The sequence below is a fragment of the Hemitrygon akajei genome, unplaced genomic scaffold (genome assembly GCF_048418815.1).
Source record: "Hemitrygon akajei unplaced genomic scaffold, sHemAka1.3 Scf000146, whole genome shotgun sequence".
NCBI classification, from domain to species: domain Eukaryota; kingdom Metazoa; phylum Chordata; class Chondrichthyes; order Myliobatiformes; family Dasyatidae; genus Hemitrygon; species Hemitrygon akajei.
The window spans coordinates 1171409-1196986 of record NW_027332032.1 but is presented as its reverse complement, the minus strand read 5'-3'; the positions used below and the strand labels follow the sequence as shown (position 1 = coordinate 1196986).

Here is a 25578-nt window from a genome sequence, read left to right as displayed (position 1 = left end):
TAATCAGTCACCTCCAGGCAGGGCAGATAGCAGAAAAAGTATTTCCCCTGACTTTATTTTTCCCCAAGTTTAAATAAGCTTTCGTTCTTAAATTCATCCTCTTACCTCTGATGCTGACGATACGCGAAGTCTCAGTTCGACACTTTCCAACAAATTTTGGTTTATATTACCCAATAAATGTGGACTGTGTGCAGTCTGACAATGACAGAATAGCAGATCTGCCGCTCTCCGAAGAATGCATATGACCTTGTCTTTTGGGGAGCGACCCGATTCTTCTCCTGGGACGACAGACTGCCTCTAGCTCTCAGTCGTCAACGAGTTTCTTGTCTTTCTGTCACGTTAAGCAGCTCAAAAGGGGTTTCTCTATCCTGACCTCCCGCTTGATCACACGTTTTGCATGCAGTGTTTGTAACATTCAGGCGTCGTTTAGTAGCGAACGCGATGCGCCGAGCGTCAATTGCCCCCAGCTTAAACCACTGTTTACCGCAGGTGGTTATTTTCTGATATTTTCCAGAAAGCGTGAAGTTGAGGTTGGTGAATGGCGGCAGTCGATGTGATGGGAGATTGGAGATTCACTACAAAGGAAACTGGGGGACTGTGAATGGTAATTCCTGGGATATGCCGGACGCGAATGTGGTGTGTCGGCAGCTGGGCTGCGGCGCTGCAGTGAACGTCTTTGCTGATGGTCGCTATGGGGAAGGATCCGGACCTGTTTTCACGACGGATGTTCAGTGCGGTGGGAGCGAGTCCGCTCTTCAGGAGTGTAAATCAGAGTCATGGGGTGACACTGGTTATTCACACAGCCAGGATGCTGGTGTTGTTTGTAAAGGTAAAAGTCCGGTTTTATATCTGCGGTGTCGCGATCTTGATGTCCTCCCGCATATCACTAACTCGAACAGAAAGTCCTCGGCGACAAAATAAATCCAACTTGTGTCGGGATTATTTTCGTCATGTTGCAATTACTATTCGTGTTATCGTATCCTTTACTGTTGTTAACTAGAATGCAGAAAACTTGTCGGTTTGCACAAGTACACGATCATATGACCAGGTCGAACAGCATCTGTGGTGGGATAGTAATTCTCCGTAAGACCCTGAGCCACAGGAGCAGAATTAGACTATTTCATCCAGCGGGTCTGCTACACTTTCAGTCACGGCTGATCATTTCCCCTCTCCTCAGTCCACTCCTCGGACTTTCCCTTGCCGTGACCATCATGTTCTGTGTTAAATATCCCCAACGACCTGGCTTTCTGCGCAGTTTTCCGTAATGAATTCACAAATTTACCTCCCTCTGGCAAAATAAATATCTCAGCATCTCTGTTCTATCTGGACGTCCCTCTTTCATGAGGCTGTTCCCTCCTGTCCAAGAATCCTCCGACACGACAAAAACGTCCTTTTTACATGTTTTCCGACTAAGCTTTCAATATCCGAAATTTTCACTGAGATCCCCTCCCCATCCTTCTAAATTACAGCCCGTACAGATCCGTGGGATTAAACCTTCTTCTGTGAGAATCCTTTCATTCGTGGACTCGTCGTCGCAGCTTCCTCTGAAGATGTTTCAATACCAGCGTATCTTTTTCTCAGAATGGGAGCACAGATCTGTTAACAGTGCTGAAGGTGAAGCCTCGCCAGTGCGTATAAAGCCTCAGCATCACATCCCTGCTCTTTTATTTTCTAGTTGTCTGGAAATGAAGAAACTAGAGCAAAATAATACATTTGCCTTACTCACCACCGACTCAGCCAGCAAGTTAACCTTTTCGGGTGTTTTGCACCAGGGCTCCCAGGTCCCTTTACAGCTGAGATTTTCTTTTGTATTTCGCCCCGTTTAGTTAATAGTCTGCACCTTTATTTCTATTACTAAAGTTTATGAACATACATTTTCCACCATTGGATTTCATTTGCCACTTTCCTCCCTGTTTTCCAAATGTGTCGACGTCCTTCTGCAGCCTACAAGTTTCCTCAACTCTACCTGTCCTTCCACCAATCTTCATATCATCTGCAAAACTGACAACAAAACCATCTATTTCATCATCTAAATCATTGACATACAGCGCAAAAGAAGCAATCCAGAAACCCAACCCTGCGAAACACATCTAGACAATGGCAGACAACTGAACTGGCTTTTCCCACTCGCTGCCTTCTGGCAGTCAGCCAATGATCTCACCGCGAGGATGTCGGCACCCTTCGGGTTCAGGCGCAACCCCGCACTTTGGTACAAGTCATATATCCCCCAGCAGTGATCCCAATCACCAAAGAACCTGAAGCCCTATCCCCTGCGCCATCATCTCAGCCGCGCATTAATTTATCGCCGTCTGGACTGCACAGACTCGAACCAGAAATGTCTGGAATGTGATGATCAAAGTCAAACTCAATGTGAAGCAGATGATGACCGTTTCTTTATTTCGTCCACATTTTGTTTTCAGTTGCCCCAAATTCCATAATTTGCAGCCAGTGATTATAGTGTAACTCAGCACCGCAACAGTTCTTTCCCCTAAACTATACAAGAGAGCCAACATGATCATCTGATTTGATTTGACACATGGTGTCCAATTTCTCTGCTAACATGTTCTATCTTTATAGCTGTCGAAGTGGATTTATAGTTGCGTGTCTTTAACTGTTTCAACTACTTTCTCTCGCTGTTCGCTGGCGCACCTACGGCCATGGGGGTTAAGAGGTTGTGCCTCTCAGGTGCTTTTGATTTTTCCCCTCTGTAATTATACACCTATGCTTTCAAATATTGATTCATTTTCCTTACAAAAGCACTGCGCGCATCAAATAAACAAATAAATGATAATAAATAATGGTGACAGCATGAAATAAGGAAACAAGCAAGTAAATAAACAAATAATCATATAGCTGACGCAAAATAGGCAGATAAATGGACAGATAGAGACATTGAAAACCTTCAGCACAATGCAGGCCATTCGGCCCACAATGTTGTACCGAATATGACTCTACCTTAGAAATTACTAGGCTTACCCATAGCCCTCTGTTTCTCTGAGCAGCAAAAGTCTCTCAAAATACCCTATTGTATCCGCCTCCATTACCGCTGTCCATTCCACGCACTCACCACTCCCTGCGTGAAAAACTTACCTCTGACATATTCGGTACTTCCCAGCACCTTAAACCTGTGTCCTCCTGTAGCAGCCATTTCAGCCCTGGAAAATAACCTCTGACTATCCACACGATTAATGCCTCTCATCATCATATACATCTCTATCAGATCACCTCTCATCCTACGTCGCTCCAAGGAGAAAAGGCCGAGTTCACTCAACCTGTTTTCAGATATGCTAACATACCAATGAATATCTATATGAAATACCAATTGATCAATTTAACTGCTTATATATGTATTTATTTGTTTGTTTGCCTACTTAATTAACAAATATATACAGTATCTAAGTGAAACATATGTGGAAATCAACAAACAATCGATGATTCGGACTGACGCCATTCCTCAGCATGAACAATCAATGTTCGTATTCTCTGTACTTTGCACCTCTCGATGGTTGCTGACTGATGTGCAAAGATCCGCCAGCATTTTCTGTCTGTTGCTCAACATTTCTAGCCTATTCAAAAACTCTTGTTTTAACGGTTAATCTTTTTTTTTTATTCCAGAAAGTATGAAGGTGAGACTGGAAAAAGGAGACAGTCCATGCACCGGGAGACTGGAAGTGAACTTCAGGGGATACTGGGGACCTGTCGGTGCTTTGGGCTGGGATCTGAAGGATGCAGCTGTGGTGTGTAGAGAGTTGAGCTGCGGCGCCGCGCTGAAAGCCCCACACGAATATCACTTTGGAAAGGTTTTTGACAGCATTATAACCTATAATGTTATCTGCGACGGGACTGAGCCTGCTCTGCGGGAATGTAAATCAGAAGAATGGAGTTACTACACCCATTGTCGACCCGATTATGCCGGAGTTATCTGCGCAGGTAAATCGAGCCCCTTTTCTCTGGGTACGCCCTCTCTTTCTTGATCCGTGCTGTCCGAGAATCGAAATAACACAAGCTTACCGCTCGCTGCGAGAGATCGGGTACTAAATCTATCTGTTTAGATATTATTACTGTCATGATGAGATAGCATTCTGATTTCAAACCCCTACATAAATCGTAAATACGTGACAGCCGGCACAGCCACCAGAACGATTGAGCGGATCAAGCGACATCTGTGGGTAACAAAATGCAAAATGTTGTCATCAGGACTAACATAGACCAAACTCGATATTTTGGCAATTTCTCTTCACCACAGCTGTTGTTAGTCCCCCTGCGTTCCGTCTTATTTCGAAGTTGTCAGTAAACTTCAGCTAATTGAGAAGTATGAATAAAATGTGATGGGTCCTGTAGGAAGTAAGGGATTAGGAAACTGCCCTCACATCTGGCAAGGGTCTATGGTGTAGCGGGAAGATTGGATAGTGGACAGAACAGGTGGTGTTGTTCTGTGTATATAAAATAATATTAAATCATTAGAAAGGGATGATATAGGATCGGAAGGTGTATAGTCTCTCTGGGGTGAGTTAAGAAATGAGAAGGGTCCGTTCCGTGAAATCCGCATTCCGATTCACGGTCCGGTCCGTGGAAACCGGACTCCCAGTATTCTGGCTGACCGTTGTTTCAGTTGTGCTTAATCAGGCATCTGACACTCATATTGTGGTTGGAATAAAAGCGATCCCGGGCTCGAGTGTGCTTGCTGGTTCAGCTCGTTGGTATCCCGTCCTTGCCTCTGTGGGGTCAGGACGTTCTTGCCGTTACCCTGTGGTGGGATCTGATCATTCCTGTCCTTGCCTCAGTGAGGTAAGTCAGGCCATCCTTGCCGTTACCTTACGGTTGGATCTGTACATTCCTGTACTTGCCTCGGTTGGGTAAGTCAGGCCGTCTTTGCCGTTACCCTGAAGTCTTCCTTCTCTCTGAAGCCTTGCCGGCAAACTCGCCTGCATCCCCGCCTGTATCGCCGTCAAGTTCAGCCGTCGGAGTGAGACCGGAGCCTTGCCACGCCAACAGAAGGAAGCTTCTGTTGAGCTTGGAATTATATCTTTGTGTCCCTGTGTTTCGGGCACGTGTATGAGTCCCGGCCCTAAGTCCTGCCCCAAGGGGGTTTCCTGACTCTGTGTAAAGCCCCGGTCCTATGTCCTGTTCGCAAGGAGGGGTCCTGGCTCTGTGTTCTGTGTTCCTGTGCTCCAGACCAAAGCTCGGTTTTCCTGTGCTCCGTGACCATGGCTCCGTGGAGATTCCAGTCCGTGTCCCAGGCTCAAGTAGGTTCCAGTCCCTGTCCAAGGCTCCGAACAGATTCCAGTCCGTGTCCCAGGCTCAAGTAGGTTCCAGTCCCTGTCCAAGGCTCCGAACAGATTCCAGTCCGTGTCCCAGGCTCAAGTAGGTTCCAGTCCCTGTCCAAGGTTCCGAACAGATTCCAGTCCATGTCCAAGTCCAAGTCGTAGCCTAGGCCCTGAGCCCTGGTCTCGTCCAGGGCCAATGTCCGTGTCCAGCTACGCCTCTCCCCACTTCTGCTTTGCTCTCCCTCCACCAAGACCAAGTCTAAGCTTCGTGCCCTCGTCCAGGCCTGGTAGTCCCGAGTCCTGCCCCGGCGTCCAGTCCTGTTGCCTTACCACGTCCAGTCTTCGCCTCCGAGCCTGAGTCAAGACCCAAGTCCGGGGTCCCTGTCCAGTCTCTGGATCGGAGTTCTTATCCAGGTTCCTCGTTCCTAGTTCTTCGTCCAAGTCCCACTTTCCTAGTCTGGTTTTAGCCCAGGCCCTGTATCCTAGTCTCGTCCAGAACCTGTGTCTTGTCCAGCGTCTTTTCTACCACACTTCCCTTGTTTTCTTGATCCACCTAGTCCTCTCCCTAGTACTTAAGTGTCTGTGTCTGGCATTTGGGTCCGTTCCAACGCCTCCCGTATGACAGAACCTACTGGTAGTTTTACAAAGAATTGCAAACAACATCCAGAATGTGGATTACAAATTGAAGCAGGAGGTATCTGAAGGCAGTGTCAGAAGAGTAATGTCATGATATTGGTTGGGTACTTTAACATGAAAGTGGATTGGGAAAACCAGGTCAGTACTGGACCTCCAGAGAGGGAATTTGTGGAATGTCTAAAGGATAGCTTTTTAGAACAGCTTGTTGATGAGCGCACTGTGGGATCGGCTGTGCTGAATTGGGTGTTGCACAATGATCTGGTGGTGATAAGAGACCTTATGGTTCAGTAACCCTTAGAGAAACGTGATCAGAATATGATGGAGTTCACTTTGCAATTTCATAAGGAGCAACTAAATCCTAATGTGTTGATATTTGAGTGAAGTAAATGAAATTACAATGGCATGAGAAGAGAACAGAACAAGGTGACTGGAAATGGACAACGGCAGAAAGAACAGCAGAACAGCAATGGCTGGAGTTTCTGCGAAAAATAAGAGAAGGACAAGACAGATATATGGCAAAAAAGAAAAAAAAAATCCAAATGAAAGAAGGACTCTACCCAGGCTGACAAGTGAAGTGAGAGCCGAATCAAAAACAAAAGAGAGTACGTACAAAGAGGTCAAAGCTGCAGCGGAGATCAGGATTGCAGAAGGAAAAAGAAAAGGTCATTAGGAACGAAAAGATGAAGTATGGAAGGACGCTGGCGACTATATAAAAAAATACTAAAAGCATTATTAAGTATTGAAAAGTATAGAGAGTTGAGGGTAGATATTGAACCAATAAAATGACGCTGTAGATATTGTACTGAGAGACACACAGTTGGCAGAGGAACTAAAAGCGTATTTTGCATTATTCTTCACAGTGGAAGACATCTGCAGTATATCGGACATTCGAGAGTGTTATGGAAGTGAAGTATGTGCAGTGAAAATTATGACTGAGAAGGTGCTCAGGAAGCTTAATGTATGATTATAAATCTTCTGGACCTGATATAATGCACCCTCGGGTTCTGAAGGAATTAGTTGGAGTGATTGTGGAAACTTTAACAATGATCTTTCAAGAATCGAACGATTCTGGCATTGCACAGCATGACTGGAAAATTGCAAATGTTACGTTGCAATTTAAGAAGGGTGGGTGGCAGCAGAGAGAAAAGCAGAGACCAGTTAGCTGATATCAGTAGTTGGGAAGTTGTTGGAATCGATTGATGGGGATGAGATTACGGAATACCTGGAAGCAGTTGACAAGATAGGCCAGAGCCTGCATTGTTTCTTGAAAGAAAAAATCCTGCACGACGAACCTATTGCAATTATTTAGGAATTTAGATGCAGGGTAGACAAAGGAGATGTAGTAGAAATGGTGTACTTGGATTTTCAGAATGCCTTTGACAAGGTGCCGCACATGAGGGTGCTTAGCCAGATAAGAGCCATAGAATTACATGGGAGTTACTAGCATAGGTGGAGCATTGGCTGATCGGCAGAAAACAGATCTTATTCTGGCTGGCTGCCGATTAGCAGTGGAGTTCCACAGCAGTCGGTGTTGGCACCGTTGCATCTTACAATGTATGTCAATGATTTGAACTATGGAATTACTGGACTTGTGGCTAAATTTGCTGATGATACAAAGATAGGTGGAGAGCGTGTAGTGCTTAGAGACAAATAGTTTACGGGAATGGGCAAATACGTGACAAATGAAATACAATGTTGGAAAGTGCATTGGGAAGAAATAAACGGGCAGACTATTATTTGGATGGGGAGAATATTCAAAATGCATAAATGTAAAGGGACTCGGGAGGCCTTGTGCTGGATACCATAAGGTTAACCTTCAGGCTGAGATGGAGCTGAAGACGGCAAATGCAATTTTGCCATTCGTTTCTAGAGGTGCAGAATATAAGAGCTGGGATGTGATTTTGAGGCTCTATAAGTTAGTTGCAGACCACACAGTGTATTGCACGCAATTTTGTCCTCCGTATTTTAGAAACGATATTCTGACATTGGAGAGGTTTCAGAGAAGATTCGTGAGAATGATTCCTGAAATTGAAGGGCGGCACTTAGGCTGTGCTCACTGGATCTCGTAGGAATACAGAGAATGAGGGAGGTTCTTATAGAAACATTCGGAATGTTAAAAGTCCTGAACAGATTGAAGTGCGATTTCAAACGGAGATACGGATACACTACTTTCGTCAGAGGATGGTAAATCTGTGGAATTTGTTGCTCCGAGTGGCTGTGGACACCAAGTCATTGAGTGCATTTAAGGCAGAGATAGGTAGGTTCTTGATTAATCAGGACATCAGAGGGTTTGGGGGGAAGGCAGGGGAGTGGGGATGACTGGAAAAAACTGGATCAGCCATGACTGATGGACCGAATGGCCTACTTCTGCTCCTATATCTCATGGTCTTATGATCACACTCACGGCATTGTGAATGCCAGTGTCCCTCCGGATTAGATTCCGCATTCATTCTGTGAGAAAATATGAACATGATTTCAGACCATCGCTATTGCTTGGTATCATTACAAAGAACCGTTTGCCATTTTAGTTATAACGAAGTATCTTCGACCTCAGAACATGCGTGTACTCCTATTTGCGTTGATGATGCCGTCTGTGTGCTTCTGTGTTCTTTTCTATTTGGTTCAGATGTGTGTTAACTGCAACGTTGCATTTCAAGTTTCAAATGCACACACTTTTTGCCGTTGTGCAACTGCTATTGTCTCGCAGAACCAGTAATTAAGCCTACAGTGTATGAAAACAATGTGAAAAAATAAGGTTAATGCATTCCGAAATTACTTTTTCATAGAAGATTATTCCCAGATATTGTCAAACTTGAGGGGATCAAAATCTATCGGGACTGTAGGAAACTTGAACAAAATTACACCGCTGGATGAAATGGATTAATCACCAATCCTGTACAGAGAAAAATATATGAAAAACATCGTTGCATTTCGGGACAATACTGTAGATAACCTGAACAGGAAACAAACAGCAAGGGATTCACAGGGAGTTCTCGAATTCATAAAACTAGAAATACGGCTGAAAGGGGTTTCTATGAACAGTGGAAAAGAAAATGGCACTGTAGTACATGCTGCCGTTTCTAGAGAGATACTGCTTCGACTATCGGGTATCCGGAATCAGAATCGGAAATAATATTACCGGTGTTTGTCTTGAAATATGTTAACATTGTAGCAGCAGTAGAATGCAATACAAGAAAATATAGAAAAAATATGAATTGCATTAGGTATATAATATAGAGCAACATTATGCAATTCGGCACATCAAGTTCACACAACCACATCATCACAGCTGATCCATTTGATCCACATATGTCTAACCATGTGGATGTATGTGCGTGTATATATACACACACGCGCACACACACACACACACACACACACACACACACACACACAGACACACACACACACACACACACACACATGTAACATGATATGTGTGTGTGAGTGTGAAATAGTTAAATTAAAAAGAGTGCAAAAACAGAAAAAAGAAGAATTGTGAGGTCGTGATCATGGGTTCAATGACCATTCAGAAATTGGATGGCAGATGGAAAGAAGCTGCTCTTGAATCGCTGAGTGAGAGCTTTCAGGCTTCTGTACCAGCTTCTTGATGTTACCAATGGGAATTGGCATGTCCTTCGTGAAGGGAGTCTCTTAAATGATTGACACCGCCTATTTGAGGCACCACTCCTTGACGATATCTTGGATATTACAGAGACCAGTTCTCATGATGGGACTGACAAAATTTACATATTTTTGCAGCTTACGAGATCCTTTCTGTAGCAGACGGTGAGAAGGACTTAATGGTTTGAAAAGCAAACACGAGGAAATCTGCAGATGCTGGAAATTCAACAACACACACACTTCGTCTGGAGTCCTGAGGAAGGGTCTCGGCCCGCAACGTCGACAGTGCTTCTCCTTATAGATGCTGCCTGGCCTGCTGTGTTCCACCAGCACTTTGTGTGTATTGTAATGGATTGAAAGATATTCAAATCAATTCTTCATGACTGCGGTCAAGCAATGTTCTCTCCATCAAATCCCATGAAGCAAACTCGGTTTACGCAGTAGCAATTTCTACAACCGAGCCTTACTATGGTTTACATACTCATCTTCAGCTGTGATTTCTCCGTCTTTGTCAAGGGAATCTGGTCTCATAAAATCCGGACAGCATACCTGATATATATTAATATACCGCCTAGCGATTATTTTTTAACATGATTCTTCGGTATTACTAGCCTCTATTTGGTTAATTTGAGCGGTCCTTAGTTATTAAGAAACTTTTACTGAAACTGATAATTTCATTGGCTTCTGGGCTTCCATCGTCTGGAACCGTTTCTGCCTTCTCTTAACGTCGTCAACCGACAGGAACTCCGCAGGACGATATTTGTATTCACTGGGGCAAACAGATTGTTGGAAAGGCAGGGTCTGATTCTGCATATTCTGCATAACGCTGTGATGGGGTAACCCCGTGTTTCTAATATACCTGATTAATTGTTCAAGTAATTGGGAATATTCTTCATGGCACAGCAGTACACTTTTTTAAAAAAGTTTTTTTAATTAGTTTTTCAAAATATTTTACAAATGAAAAACCCCAAATCCCAATGAGGAGCATTAATACAGTGCAAAATTAAGCATACAATAACAATATGCTACAAAAGAAGAGAATTTAACAAAAAAGCACCTAAATTAAAGACAAGTAAGCTTAGTGTCCTCCCCCAGCCCCACAACACAAGAAAAAAAAACAACAACAACTCCAGACCGACCACAACACAATATAAAGAGTATAGGTCAGGACAGTCAAACTCCCAGACTGTGAATACACTTAGCAACAGAGGATAATAATGCCTACTACAAGAAAAAAAAAGGGAGCTGAAAGCAAGGGACCGAAAAGAAGAAAAAAAGAAAAAAAAAACCCTAGTCAAGAGGAAGGTTATGAAAGTACTCGATAAAAGGTCCCCAGACCTTATGGAACTTTAGATCCGAATTAAGAACTGAATAATGAATTTTTTCGAGGTCCAAGCAGGCCATAATGTCGTTAAGCCATTGCGCATGAGTGGGCGGGGAAGCATCTCTCCATCTAAGGAGGATCAAGCCTCTAGCCAGGAGAGAGGCAAAGGATAGTATTCGGCATTTGGTCGGACCCAGACATAAATCTGTCTCGCCCCAAAAACCGAACAGAGCAATTAAAGGGTTTGGTTCTAGGTGCTGATTCAGAATACCCGATAATGTAGTGAAGACATCTTTCCAGAATTTCTCCAAGCTAGGACAAAGCCAGTACATATGGATGAGAGAGGCCACACCCCTCTTGCATTTTTCACAGAGCGGACTAATGCCAGGGTAGAATCGAGATAGTTTAGATTTAGACATATGGGCTCTATGAACAATCTTAAACTGTAAAAGGCAATGGCGAGCACAAAGAGAGGTTGAGTTAACCGATTTGAGAACTGAGTCCCAGCTCTCCTCGGATAAGGAGATATTTAAATCCTGCTCCCAGGCCAATTTAATTTTATCCACAGGGGCCCGTCGTAAGGCTGCTAGTTTACCTCGGATAATTGATATTAAACCTTTACCTAGTGGATTAATAGAAAGAAATAGGCCCATAGCGTTTTTCGCAGGCATTTCAGGAAAATTAGGAATTAAAGGAGCAATAAAGTGTCGGATTTGGAGATATCTGAAAAAGAGAGCGTTAGGCAGGTTGAACTTAACAGAGAGCTGCTGAAAAGAAGCGAAGCGATTATCAATGAAGAGATCTTCAAAATGTCTAATGCCCTTCCTGTACCAAACATGGAATGCTGAATCGTACGTGGTAGGTAAACAAAGGTGATTATGTGCGACAGGCCTAGAAACGGAAAACCCCTGGAAACCATAGCATTTCCTGAACTGAGCCCATATACGCAAAGTGTGTCTAACAAGAGGATTAGCTATTGATCTGGGCAGACTACTAGGCAGTGCAGAGCCAAGAAGTGCAGATATAGATAATTCTTTAGTGGAGCTCAACTCCATTGCAACCCAGTTAGGGCACTCGGATTGACCGTGGAAGAAAGACCAGAAGGTAGCACAACGTATATTAGCTGCCCAATAATATAAGCGAAAGTTAGGTAAAGCCATGCCACCCTCTTTTTTAGATTTTTGGAGGTGGATTTTATTAATTCTAGAGCGCTTATTCTGCCACAGATATGACAAAATAATAGAGTCTAAGGAATCAAAAAAAAAGATTTAAGAATAGAAATTGGGATAGATTGAAATAAGTATAAACATTTGTGAGAACATACATTTTATCAACATTAATACGACCTACCAAAGACATAGATAGAGGTGACCATTGTACCAGACTCTGTTTTATAGCATATGAAAGATTGACAAAGTTTTCACGAAAGAGATCTTTAAACTTCCTCGTGACTGTAATTCCAAGATAAGTAAATTGATTATGCACTACTTTAAAAGGGAGATCACGAAATATTAGTTCTTGTGCTTCTTTATTAATTGGGAAAAGTTCACTCTTATGTAAATTGAGTTTATAGCCAGAGATCTGGCTAAACTGGTCAAGAAGTGAAAACATTAGAGGTAAGGATGTAGACGGATTTGAGAGAAAGAGTAATAAGTCATCAGCTTAGAGAGAAACTTTATGCTCAACACCCCCTCTCCAAATCCCGGTCAATTCAGGACAGTTTCGAAATGCTATCGCCAGAGGTTCTATAGCCAAATCAAAGAGAAAGGGACTTAAGGGGCATCCCTGACGGGTGCCACGTTTGAGATTAAATACTTGGGATTTCTGAAAATTAGTTAAAACAGAAGCAGTAGGACACAGGTACAGCAATTGGATCCAAGAGATGAAACTTTGGCCGATGTCAAATTTTTCTAAGATTGCAAAAAGGTAGTTCCACTCTATACGATCAAATGCTTTCTCCGCATCGAGGGAAATAATACATTCAGGAGGCCCAGTTGGAGCTGAGTATAAAATATTAAATAGACGCCGAATGTTAAAAAACAGGGAGACAGTTGTTAATAAAGCCTGTTTGGTCATCAGAGATAATGGAGGGAAGAACGGTTTCTAATCTGTGAGCCAACACTTTAGCTAAGATCTTTACATCAACATTGAGCAGAGAGATCGGCCTGTACGAGTAACACTCAGTTGGGTCTTTGCCCTTTTTTAAAAGAAGAATCATAGTTGCCTCATTGAAAGAGGGTGGCAATTCGCCGTAATTAAACGAGTCAGATAATACTGAAAGTAACTGAGGAGAAAGAAGTGAAGAGAATGATTTATAAAATTCTACAGGGAACCCATCAGGTCCAGGAGATTTCCCTGAGGACAGTGCAGAAATTGCAAAAGATATTTCTTCTGATGATATAGGCGCATTGAGTTTGGCTTTGAAATCAGATGAAAGTGAGGGGATATTCAGATTCTGTAAAAATTGATCAACAGAAATATTGTCATTCAGAGATTCAGAGGAATAAAGCCGAGAATAAAAAATTTTTAATACGTCATTAATTTCTAAATGATCCGATGTAAAGTCTCCGTTCTGCTTCCGGATCTTTGTAATATGTTGTTTGGCTTTGGAACGCCTCAGCTGATTGGCTAGGAATTTACCAGACTTATCCCCATGAATGTAAAAGCGACTCTTGCTTTAGAGAAGTTGGCGTTTGACAGGTTGAGTGGACAGAAGGTTAAATTTAGTTTGGAGTTCAACGCGCTTCTTGTATAATTCAGGGTTCTTAGTTTGGGCATATATTTGATCCAAATCTTTAATCTGGTTAATGAGGTCTGATCGATCTGCACGGGATTTTCTGTTGAGATTTGCTGTGTAAGAGATTATTTGACCCCTCAGACATGCTTTCATGGCATCCCAGACAATCTGGGATGGCATTTCAGGTGATGTATTAGTGTTAAAATAAAAGGTTATCTGATCCTTAATGAATTTTACAAAATCATCATCCGATAATAAAGTTGAATCAAACCGCCAGTGTTTCTTCCTCTGAGGGAGACCAGGAAAGTTCAGAGAGAGATTATAATTGGGGCATGGTCAGAAATCAGTATACTCTGATAGTCACAAGTGTGGGCAATTGGGATAAGTTGGTTATCGAGTAGGAAATAGTCAATTCTAGTGAAGGTATGGTGAACAAGTGAGAAAAAAGAATAATCTCTCTCCGTAGGATGGAGGATAGCTAACGCAGATTTAGTAGGTGATCTGGTAACAGAGGACGATCGGTCCAATTTAGGATCCAACCAACAGTTGAAGTCACCACCCAGTATAAGAGAGTATGAGTTTAAGTCTGGTAGTGAGAGAAAAAACCGTTCAAAAAAGTTAACATAATCAAAGTTGGGGGCATACAGGTTTGCTAGTGCAACTTTAGTGTTATATAGTTTACCAGAAACAATAATAAAGCGGCCATTTGTATCAGATATTTATTATGGAGTTCAAAAGAAATATTTGAGTTAATAAGAATGGAAACTCCCCGAGCTTTAGCGGCAAAGGATGAATGAAAATGCTGACCCGCCCACTTTGACAGAAGCCAGGAGTTATCAAAACAATGAATATGAGTTTCTTGAAGGAATGCAATGTCAGCTTTGAGTTGTTTGATATGTGAGAATACCTTCCTCCTTTTAACAGGGTGATTCAATCCCTTTACATTCCAGCTCACGAATTTAAGTGCACAAGCCATTATCAATTACTAATACATAAAAGGCAGCAGGCATATAAAAAGTCAAGCAGTACAATAGCAGTCTGGGAGCAGAGATGTAAACATAGATTCGTAAAATCAAAACATATACATGTCCTGAGCAATAAAGAGAAACAATAAATACAGTGAGTGATGTTGGAACTGGAAAACTCACCCCACCCACACAACCCAAAACTAGACGGCTACCAAAACAAGTAGCTAGCTCTACCAAAAAAATTAACCCAAATACAACTTCCAGATCTGTGTCATTAACAACAGTTCCGTATAAATACTATAGCAAATAGTAACTAGTTTATGCACTAGAAAACATAACTACAGATTAGAACACCTTCTGCAGAAATATAAAACTTAATACAGAGAAAATCGGAAGAAAACCAAAACTAACCTACCCGCGAAAAATTGTAGAAGAATAAAGTAAGAGAAAGGGGGAAAAAAGGTAAAAAAAAAAAAAAAGAGAGGAAGGGGAAAATTATACATTCAAGACGAGTATTTATCAACCATTTTCAGAGAGGAGAGAAAAAAAAATTCAGAGATTAGAAAAAAAGGGTGAAGAAAAGAAAAAAAAGATAAAATAAATAAATATAAAAACAGGAAAAATAAATCAGCAATTAAACTGTGAACCAACAAACAGGGAGGCCTTCACTAAAGACTTCGAACCTCCAAAACAAGTTAGAGTCAGTTGTAGAACTCTGTAGATAAAGTTATACAAGAATGAAAATAGATTACACACACACCAAATCCCGGGAGAGATTGTCAACAGCCCTTAGAGTTTCAATGAATAATGTCTGAGTGATTCAAGTCAAGTCTGAGTCCAGAAAAATTAATTTTACTACGAGGAGTATTTATCCACCATTTTAGGAGATCCGATCAGATTACGAAGATGACTGGATAGCCGGAACACTTGCCACAAATGCTTCAGCTTCCTTCACTGATTTGATCCACTTGTATTTTCCGGTATTAAGCTTGATTCGTAGATCGGCAGGATTGCGAAGAGAGGGTTTAAAACTACTATCAAAAAGCACTTTCATTGCGCCTTTAAACTCAGCGCGCATCTTTATGGTCTGGTGTGCAAAATCTTCAACAAAGCGAATGGTTGTATCCTGGAAAGAAAAAGACCCCCTGCGACGTGCCTCTACAATCAGACTGTGTTTTACCTGGTATTGATGGAAACACAAGATTACTGGTCGCTGACGGGAGCCCAGAATTCCGGGGGGAACGTAGACTCTGTGTGCCCGTTCGAGCTCGGGCGGGTTCTGAAGCAAATCTTTCCCGAATATCTCACAGAGAAACTTGGCGAAAAACTTCACGGTTGATCTCTGTTCGGTCGCCTCTGGCAATCCAAGAATTCTGAGATTGCAGCGTCTGCTGCGATTTTCGAGATCCACCATTTTGGAAAGAAGTTTGTTAGATTTTTCCTCTAAGCTGGAAAAGAGAGTCTCCAAGTATCGAACACGACTTTCTAAATCCTCAGAAGTCGAATCGATGCGAGATATGTGTTCGGCATGCTTGTCCACTTTATCGTTGATCCGATCCAGTTTGTCTTCCAACTGTTTGAAAGCGGTTTTAAATTCCTTTAAAATTTCGTCTCGGAGCTTTCCGAGCGCAACCAGGGTCTCGTCTGAGGGAGCGATAGCTTCCTTTCTCCTGGATTTAGAACTCTTGCTGGACATTGTAAGTTAGATATGTTCACAGGCAAGTAAGAGATACCGAAAAGAATCCTAACTAAGGTTTAAAAAATGGAGACATTTAGTGTAAAGATAGCTACAGTAACGGAACAAAAGTTCGGAGCAGCTAAACAATCGCCATCTTACCGGAAGTCCGCAGTACACTTTAAAAATATTTTGCACAGGGATTTGCATAACAGGCTTTCGTAAAGGTGAGGCACACGGGTTGCAAGGCAAGCTGAATGATTTTGATATTGTGCTGCGCTGCAGGAGACAGAATCCAATGATAGAACAATGTTTGTCTTATTGTTAATCTGTGACCAATGTTGCATCCAAAGGGTGGTGCTTGAACTTCCGTGTATACGATTTGTATCAATAACTAGGAAATAAATGCTTGTCGTAAGATGATCAACTGTACAGAGGAAACGAAATTGATCGATATCTAATATATAGTACAACAGGATATGGATAAAACGAGAATATTGTCACTAATCAGAACTTTATACAGCTGTGCTTGATCCACACTTGTGATACAGAAATATTGCTGGGAATTGAGTAACTTAATGGAGACAGATTGGATAACCTGGGAAAACGTTATATTCAGCAAATTAAGTAATTCTAAAAAAAAGTTTCTCTGTTGATCATCTGTAGATTGAATCATAGAAACATTCAGTGAAACGCGTCTTATAAGTTGAAGTCGAACTTCGGCCATGATACAACACAGCTTGTTCACCACTCACCAACCCTGAATAACTTGAACATATTTTGAATGTGAGTAAGCCGGAACATCCTGAAGAAGCCTGCGCGGTCTTTGGCAGAACGGAGAAACACCGTACAGACCGTGGAGGGAATTGGATCTTGATCACTGGCGCTGTACAGAGTTACAGTAAATGCTACGCCAACGTGTGACCCAAGATGAAACGTGGTTAGATTAATGCATATATATTAAAAGAGGGCAAGATAGTTGGACTTCACAATGCTATAAAACACACAACAACAAATATTTAATCTTATGTGAATATGGGGACATGTTTTGCTGACAGACTCTGAATGACCTCTTGAATGTACTGACAAAGCGAAAATATGCAAACCCGTGAAAGCCTCTTCCCGATAACCTCTATTCCCTGTAGGAAAAAAAAAATCTACCTCTTCTGATCTGGTTATATCTTGCAAACCATTTTTCTTTTGGTCAATTTCGGAATGCTATCCCTAAACGCGTGGTAAACAAACGCAGAGATATCAAACTCTGGCAAAGATAAATGCATTTTCGTTAGTTACAGTAGATGCAGCTGAAGATTCGGGGAGTTTAATGCAAAGACTTTATTTATGTTGACTGCAATGACAAACGCGTATTGAGAACAGTAAACTGTATGAAAGTTGTGTAACACTCTCTTCGCCAAGGGGGGTGATAACTGCCCGGTCCAGCCAAACTTCGGAAATCTCGTTTGGGTGGATGCTGAGAAGTGTGTCCTCTGTTACAAATCAGTATCCCGAATAACAAGCAGTATACAATATGCGATTAAATGATTAAGTTTATAACTTTTACTTTAACTATGTGGTTAGTAGAGCGAAAATATATAGAAAAAAAGTGTGCCAATCTTATTAAACACTCTGTGCACAATCGTTGGAGCTCAGTCAGTAGTCTTCCTTCCACCATCCGATCTACTCCGAGCGTCACCCACCTACGGACGCCCGCTCGGAGTCCACTCCGTCTGGCGGCCTACCGAATCTTCCCAATCGCGTCTTCTCTGTTCATCCCTTTCTCGCCCTTTGGCAAAAGCCCGCGAAAACAACTGCTTCCAGAATCACAAGACACAGCAACAATCTCTTATTGGCTAGCCCCTGAATTCCAAAGACCCGTTATCTCTAGTCATAACACAAACATTGCTGCTACAGACAAGCCATTACCTTAACAGTAGAATATTACTCTGAAGCCATTACATTAGCCTTAGTAGTGAAGCCATACAGAGTGTGCAATATTGGAAGTGGAATCTATGTGAGTGTTTGTATAAATTTCGTATTATGCGCTTTGACGATTTTCCTTGAGGTGTCATCTGTCATGAAACGAGGTTTTCGAAAAGCTAAACAAGAGAACCGACGAGGCAAGGCGGTAAATGTTTCCTCCATGAAATTTATGGAAGTTTGGTCCATAAAGTTAACTCACGTGGTATCGCTGCTGGGGCAGCTATTTCAATACCAAGCTTTATTGTTGATAGGACACAGAGAGACACACTGAGGTATTGTTTTTATCTTTTAGTTTCGCGACCGAGGAAAATCATTATCCTTACGTCTGTCGTACCGCTTAACAAGTTGTGTTACTATCCAAATATAATAATTAATAGCTCTGTTGATGACATCCAGTTACTGATACATTGTTTGGTTAAGAATATTGCCTGCATTTACAGTTGGCATTAGATCAAATGGTAATGTGCGGAAATGATGCATATTGTTATATTTTACGAAATTAGAAGAGATGTGATAATATTGAATTATTGAGGTATTTTGCTAAACATAGAGAACTCGGGGTGAGTACTTTGCTTACCGGCAATAAATATAATTTATTTGCATCATTGGCCGAAGATTTGAGCGTGATTCTGCTGAGGTAAGGCTGTACGCTATCTTCATGCCAATGCACTTTTAAAATTTTAAGATAATTATAATCGACGTGATATGTGAATGCTACTATTAATCTTGACAGATTGTAGAAAAGCATCTGAATGATATTGCATGGACAGCCTGAGATCTTTTAACAATAGATAAAGCTATTTTTCACTAAAGCAGACTGAGATGTTACCTTATAAGGCATATAAAAATAAAAGCATGACTCGTTGCATAGACAACAAGTTCGGCAGCGGGTTAACTGCCGTGGATTGTCTGTCCGGAAAGCAACACCTTTCTGCTGCCAACTCAGTGGCCGGAGTGCTCGGGAAAAGAGACACAACAAACTTCTAAAATCGTCAGTCAGCGATTTGTTTGTTATGCCCCCTCTCACTGTGAAACGGGGACACCTCTTGTTCCCTAATTAGGGAGTGAGCGAGCCTGTGATATGACACATTATCGGGTGCACGTCGTTTTTGGGATACGGCAAGTCTGGGTCTTTATTGATAGTTTGCTGCACGTTTGAGTGGTCGATAGAGGTTGCTGATTTTTTTTGTTGGTGGGTGGGGTTATCGCTGCGTTGCAGCTGCTTGTGCGGGGGAGGGGGAGCTGGTTGTGTTTCGGGGTTCCAACGTTTTAACTGTTATTCAGACTTTAGGACACTCCTCTGTTTTCGTCGATTTTGCGAAGAAAAATAATTTCAAGATGTATATTGTCGACATTTCTGTGGCATTAAATGTAACTATTAAGACACCGGAAGTCTACAGCAGCCAACAAAAACACTGCTGGAACACAGCTCATGGTTTCAGCTTCCATGCAAATGCGTAAACGATTCGGCGAACACTTCTTAGAACAGTCTGGAAAGGGGCAGTCCTCTGAATGAAAAGTGGGAGGTGGTGAGGAAATATAGCTAGAAGTTGGTAGGTGAAAGCAAGTGGGTGGGAAAACAATAGAGATGCGTAGAAGGAATCTGCCACAAGAGGGTAGTGTCACTTCAGAGAAATGGAAAGAGGAGGGATAGCAAGGGATGTCCTAGGTAGGTGAGGCGCCATAAGAGGATAGAGTGGGGAATTGAAGACGAGGGGAGGGAAGTGACTGTTTTTTAACTTCAAGGATAAAACCATATTTATGCCATTGGCATAAAATCTACAAGTATAGTAAATGAGGTGTTGTTAATTGAACCCGAGTGTGTCCACATCGTGGCACAAGTGGAGCTATGGACAGTCATGTTGCAAGAGGAGTCGAAAGTAAATTGTTGACCTATGGGGAAGTTCCGCTTCTGAGTGAGAAATATGAGCTGCAGATTGATGAGGTCTCACTAATGTAGTGGAGGCAGCATAGAAACAATAGTTACAGTAGACGAAATTAGCATTTCGTAGTGGAAATGTTAAATACCTGGAAGGACTCGGTGCAGCCTGTCATGGAGGGCAGGAAGGAAGTGAATGAACAAGTGCAGAATTTTGGCTGCTTGTAGGAATAAATGCCCAGAGAGAGAGATTAGAGGGGAGGCATAATTGGAGAAGGGAACTACGGACGGAGTGATGCCTGTGGAAAGCGTCGTGTGCATGCTTAGGACGGGAAGCATAAAAATGAATTTAGTGGTAGGGTCCATTTAGAGATGGCAGAAGTTACGAAAATCATAAGTTGGATGTGAAGCCTCTGCGCTACCTACTTTCATCTGTTGGGAACAGCATCACTGCATTTTCTTTCCAAGGTAGGGGCCACCGTAAATATGGAACCTACCTATAAGATGACATAGGGACTAGCAAAAATGTACAGATGGACGAAGTTCGAGAATCTCTTGGAATGGCGTTTTTGTAGAAAAGTTTGTGGAACATAGAATAAATGTAAACAAACTGACAAAATTCACCAACCATTATTTCTTTGAATTACAGTGCAGTCGGATAAACAGGAGATTCTTCTTCCCATCAAATCCAGGACACAATGCCGTCAGTCTTGACTTAACTTAATCACCGTGTGTGCATTCCTCACCTTTATAGAATACTGAATGAGAAATATTGAATGGGGACTGCTATTTTTAGCCAAGGTTTCTTAGTCGAAAATCCTGACTAAATTTCATCAGATTTCATGTTTGAAGTTTCTGTCTCCTATATATAATTCTTACTTCATTTTTTTTTTATTATACACATGTTTTTCAGTGAATACTTGGCTCCAAAATAGGGTGACGATGGGGAAGTTACAGTTTTTTAAAAATTCCATTTCCGTGTACTCCCTTTGAGGAAAATGAATGATGCTTTTGGAATTCCGATACAAACGGTTGAAGATGATGATGATGTTGTTGCTGCTGCTGTTGCTGATGATGATGATGATGATGATGATGATAATAACAATAATAATAATAAAACAACAATAATAAAGTTCTTATTTTTTTTCTTAATTATAATGATATTTTCACGCCTGTGTTATCATAACATAAGAGTGGTAATATAATTTCCTCTAGTAAAAAGAGAATATAAAAAATTTAAAAAAAATAAACGTGTTAAGAATCTGTTATCTGGCCTTAATTATCGACCAAAGAGAGAAAGTAATTTTGATACTCAGATCCGATATCCCATGATGAAACTGGGCCGTGCAAAACCATGTCATCTGTTTGAGAACCAATTGAAACTATATGCAATGAACGCATATTGCTGAAATGTTCATTTTCCTAACTGTGCTTCATATCGTTCTCAGATCACCGAGCTCCAAGATTGGTGTCCGGAAATGATGAATGCTCGGGAAGACTGGAAGTGCAATTTGGAGAAACCTGGAAAACGGTCTGTGATCTGCACTGGGATATGAAAGATGCCAACGTGGTGTGCAGTCAGCTTCAATGCGGAGTCGTTGTTACTGTGCGGGGAGGAGCTTATTTTGGGGAAGGAACAGGACAAGTTTCGACTCATGCCTTTGAATGTCAGGGTAATGAGTCGAGGCTATGGGACTGTCCATTTTCCTCAGGAACTCATCGTTGCACCCATGAGAATGATGTCGGTGTGATCTGCTCTGGTGAGTACCTAGGATCCAGATATCTGTTATCGACAATTCTCCCATTAGCGATTTGCAAAATGCATCAGCAGAGCACTGTTCGATATGATTTTCATCTGACATCGACGGGCAGATTAACAGGGTGAAAGTGCCGGAAGAATAAAATAATGATTGACTTGAATTTGGTTTCGGCAAAAGAAATTACGATATTTGATATTTGTTAATAAGTTGAAAACAAAAATCACCAACAATAGCGCAGCAATTTCGCTGATAAAACCACAAAGCAGAGAACAAAGGAAGTTTGTAGATTCGCCCATTTACTTCTGCATCAAGACACTGAGTGTCCTTAATAACGTGGAATTTGTTTCAGCGGGGAACTTAATGGCAGGCGTTATGCACGATGATACTAATCTCACAAAAACGTGTAGGTTAAGATTCGTTAAGTTCACAAAGATAAGCATGCAGAGAAATACGCATTTATATGTTTGTAGGACAACAGTTGATCATGCAGCGTTATTATAAATTAAACAATACATTATCGCAGTGCAAAATATATTAAAAATGTGAACTGGTGTTTTCCTTTAGAAATTTATTGTGAAGTACATGTCGCAAGTTTTTTCAGCACACCTTTCAAAGTATACAGTACACCTGAACGTGAAAATTAATAATTCGAATAAATTTAATGATACTGGATTTTGTCACATGTCTGAATACAGACACAAAACTGATTAAACGTTAAAATGCGTAGCTGGTTTTGTAGCTCTGTAACGGCTATATCTAATAACACAAAGCAATTAAATATAATTTATTTCAGTACTGAATCATTGATGGATTATTGAATATTGCCCGAAACAATTCTCCTTTCTTCTGAACGGAACCACACAGATGAATTGGTGCGGACCTGTAGATTAATACAAACCATTGATTTTGCCGCAGAACTTCAAGCATGCATCTGCACCAGTATAGAAAATACATGATTACAGCGAGATAACTTGTTCCAACAGCCTCGGATTTTGCTGCTAGAAATGTAGACATAACGACTGTAAAATGATAAAAAAGCAGAAGAATAAATAAAATATCAACTATATAGCTGTTAGTTGAACGAAAGATAGCCTGGAATTCACACAGTTTATAATCATCAGCGGACACTTGCTGGGACATAACATGATTAACAGTTCGAAAGTTGCTTATGAACCGATGAAACGAGTCGTCAGTGAAATAAACAAACATGGAAATATATAATGGAAAAGTGCAAAGAAAATATACATCACAAGTAAAGACAAACATCAATTTAATCACCAATAACGGAAAAGAAATTCGAAAATGTCCCATGTGAGTGCACAATATTTGAATGCATGAAGCATCCTCAAATATTACATATAAATACGAAAATAAATAAATATAATACATATGCCTATCGACCATTGAGTGGGAAAGAACTGCATGGGTCGAATATGGTGCTGAATAATGGTATTTTCAACTTGGACAGAATATAACATTTAGAGTGATGGGCATGAAACTGAACGATCAACAGAATCAGGAGTACTGTATAGAAATCAGACAAGGAAACCCTTCTTCACCTGCATGGCCCAATGTTTGAAACAATGGTATTCATTTTGTTAAATATCCATCAAAAATGCGAGATTCCTGCTGTGGTATATGCAGATTATTCACAAGACTTTAAATATACATTGGAAAAATAATTGCGGGTCAATCAGATTTAAAAAAATAACATGTTTGCATAGTGCTATACAGTGTTATTTTCGCGACGCTCTGCCGAGCAGACGCACTGGATGGCGGTCCTATCCTGTGCAAATTCTTTCAATTAGTTTATGTTGCGATTAATTAACTGACTTCTTTTATGAATAAAACAGGGAATCATGAAGCACGACTCGTTGATGGGGACAACAGATGTTCCGGCCGGGTGGAAGTTCGGCACGGGGACCAGTGGGGAACACTTTGTGATGAGTACTTCAGCTTGGAAGATGCTGCCGTGGTCTGTGAACAGCTACAGTGTGGTGCAGTAAAGGCAACTCCCAGAGATGCATACTTTGGCTCAGGAAACGGGCCAATGTGGAAGGATGACTACATTTGTTTGGGAAATGAGTCCCGATTAGCTGATTGTCAAGTCACAGCGTGGAGTCAGATCAGCTGTTCGCATGGAGATGACGCCAGCTTGATCTGCACCGGTGAGTTGTTGAAGCGTTTGTCTGAATCAAACCTTTCTTTGGTCGTAAAGATATCCAAACAAAGACAAAAATAAGCAAAAATAACAAATGAATGTATCCAAAATTTTCCGACAAAACTATGTCACGAATCTAAATTTTTGAGGCAACTATCTGTGTTTGCAATTTGAACTGTTTTATTGTCATTATCTAGACCCTGAGTACACAGTGAATAAAAATAAAATGTGAGGAGAAAATACTTGCAAGTGCAGAGAATTATGTCAATTGGTGTCAAGATAGAAATTTTTAGTAACATTTTAAAATCTGTAGAAATAAAGATGTAATAATTGCAGGTGAGTTAACTCATATTATAAACTGTTGTAAAAAAAAAAGCGAAGACTGGTATTAAAAAAAATAAATGGTTTCCTTTATGTTCGGCGAGTAAGAATAATACCTGGGACCGCTATGTGTGTGTTTTTTTTAATTCTGCGGGGATTGAGAAGAGAGGTTAAATGGCTTCTTGGGTGTTTACCTTGTAGGAAATCAGTAGATAAATTAATCTTTCCCGCTAATAGCTGAACATATCTGGGATACATTAGCTAATTATTAACTGTTTTACACAATCCCATCCATATTGTAGATGAAATATGGTCTCTGCGGCTGACCGACGGGGGAAGCCGCTGCGACGGCCAGGTGGAGGTTTATGATAACGGCAGATGGAGCAGAATTCAGGATAACTTCTGGAATATCAATGAAACCAACGTTGTCTGTAATCAATTGCGTTGCGGTGTGGCCACATCCTCCTACATCGCCTCGGGGCACAGAGGGAAAGAAGGGCCCGTGTGGGTGACCGACATTCAGTGTGAAGGAAGCGAATCGCATCTCCAAAATTGCAGGACATCGATACTGAATCAGTCTTCCTCCGACATCATCGGCGTCGGCGTCCTGTGTTCAGGTGAATAGCATGGAGAAGTGGAAATTTTAATTTCTAATATCGTGTTGCTATTAATTATATACAGATAAATTTAGAAACACTGAGACTTGACGATATTTAAATCTCCATTTGTTTAATCAAATCGGCGTTAATAATCATATCCCCTCTTGCAGGGTTTCCAATTATATACCCACCCACAGCTCCTACGGCAGCCCAAGTCTTACGGCAGCCCAGCTCCTAAAACATACGAACGAATTTATTGCACTCAATTAACTTAGTGGCTAGTACAAGTTGGGAAGGTGCATAGAAAACTGAGCACGAATGAATAAAAATGTATTTATCTGTACTAAATGTGCAAACTTCGCATAGAAGTTCACCAATTGTGCTTGGCTAGGACTACGAAATTTGTGCAGATGTTTTCAACGATTTATCCATAATTTGGCATATGTACAGAACGGCATCGTCCTGGCAGTTCGACAATTTTGCTATTGATTACAATTAAATATCAAGGGTTCTACCTGCATTCTATCTCTCTCTCTCTCTCTCTCTCTCTCTTTCTCTCTCCCCCCCCCCCCCCCCTCTCCTCTCCTCTCTCTCTCTCTCTCTCTCTCCTCTCTCTCTCTCTCTCTCTCTCCTCTCTCTCTCTCTCT

At 41.4% G+C, this 25578-nt stretch overlaps 1 protein-coding gene across 1 annotated transcript; it reads left to right on the top strand.

Annotated features, from left to right (window-relative positions):
• The first annotated feature begins 618 nt into the window (after positions 1-618).
• On the top strand, positions 619-24957 carry LOC140723909 (scavenger receptor cysteine-rich type 1 protein M130-like). Its single transcript, XM_073038448.1, has 5 exons — positions 619-829; positions 3616-3930; positions 21539-21667; positions 23704-24018; positions 24635-24957. The coding sequence occupies exons 1-5, from the start codon at positions 619-621 to the stop codon at positions 24955-24957; spliced, it is 1293 nt and encodes a 430-aa protein (XP_072894549.1).
• The last annotated feature ends 621 nt before the right edge of the window (positions 24958-25578 follow it).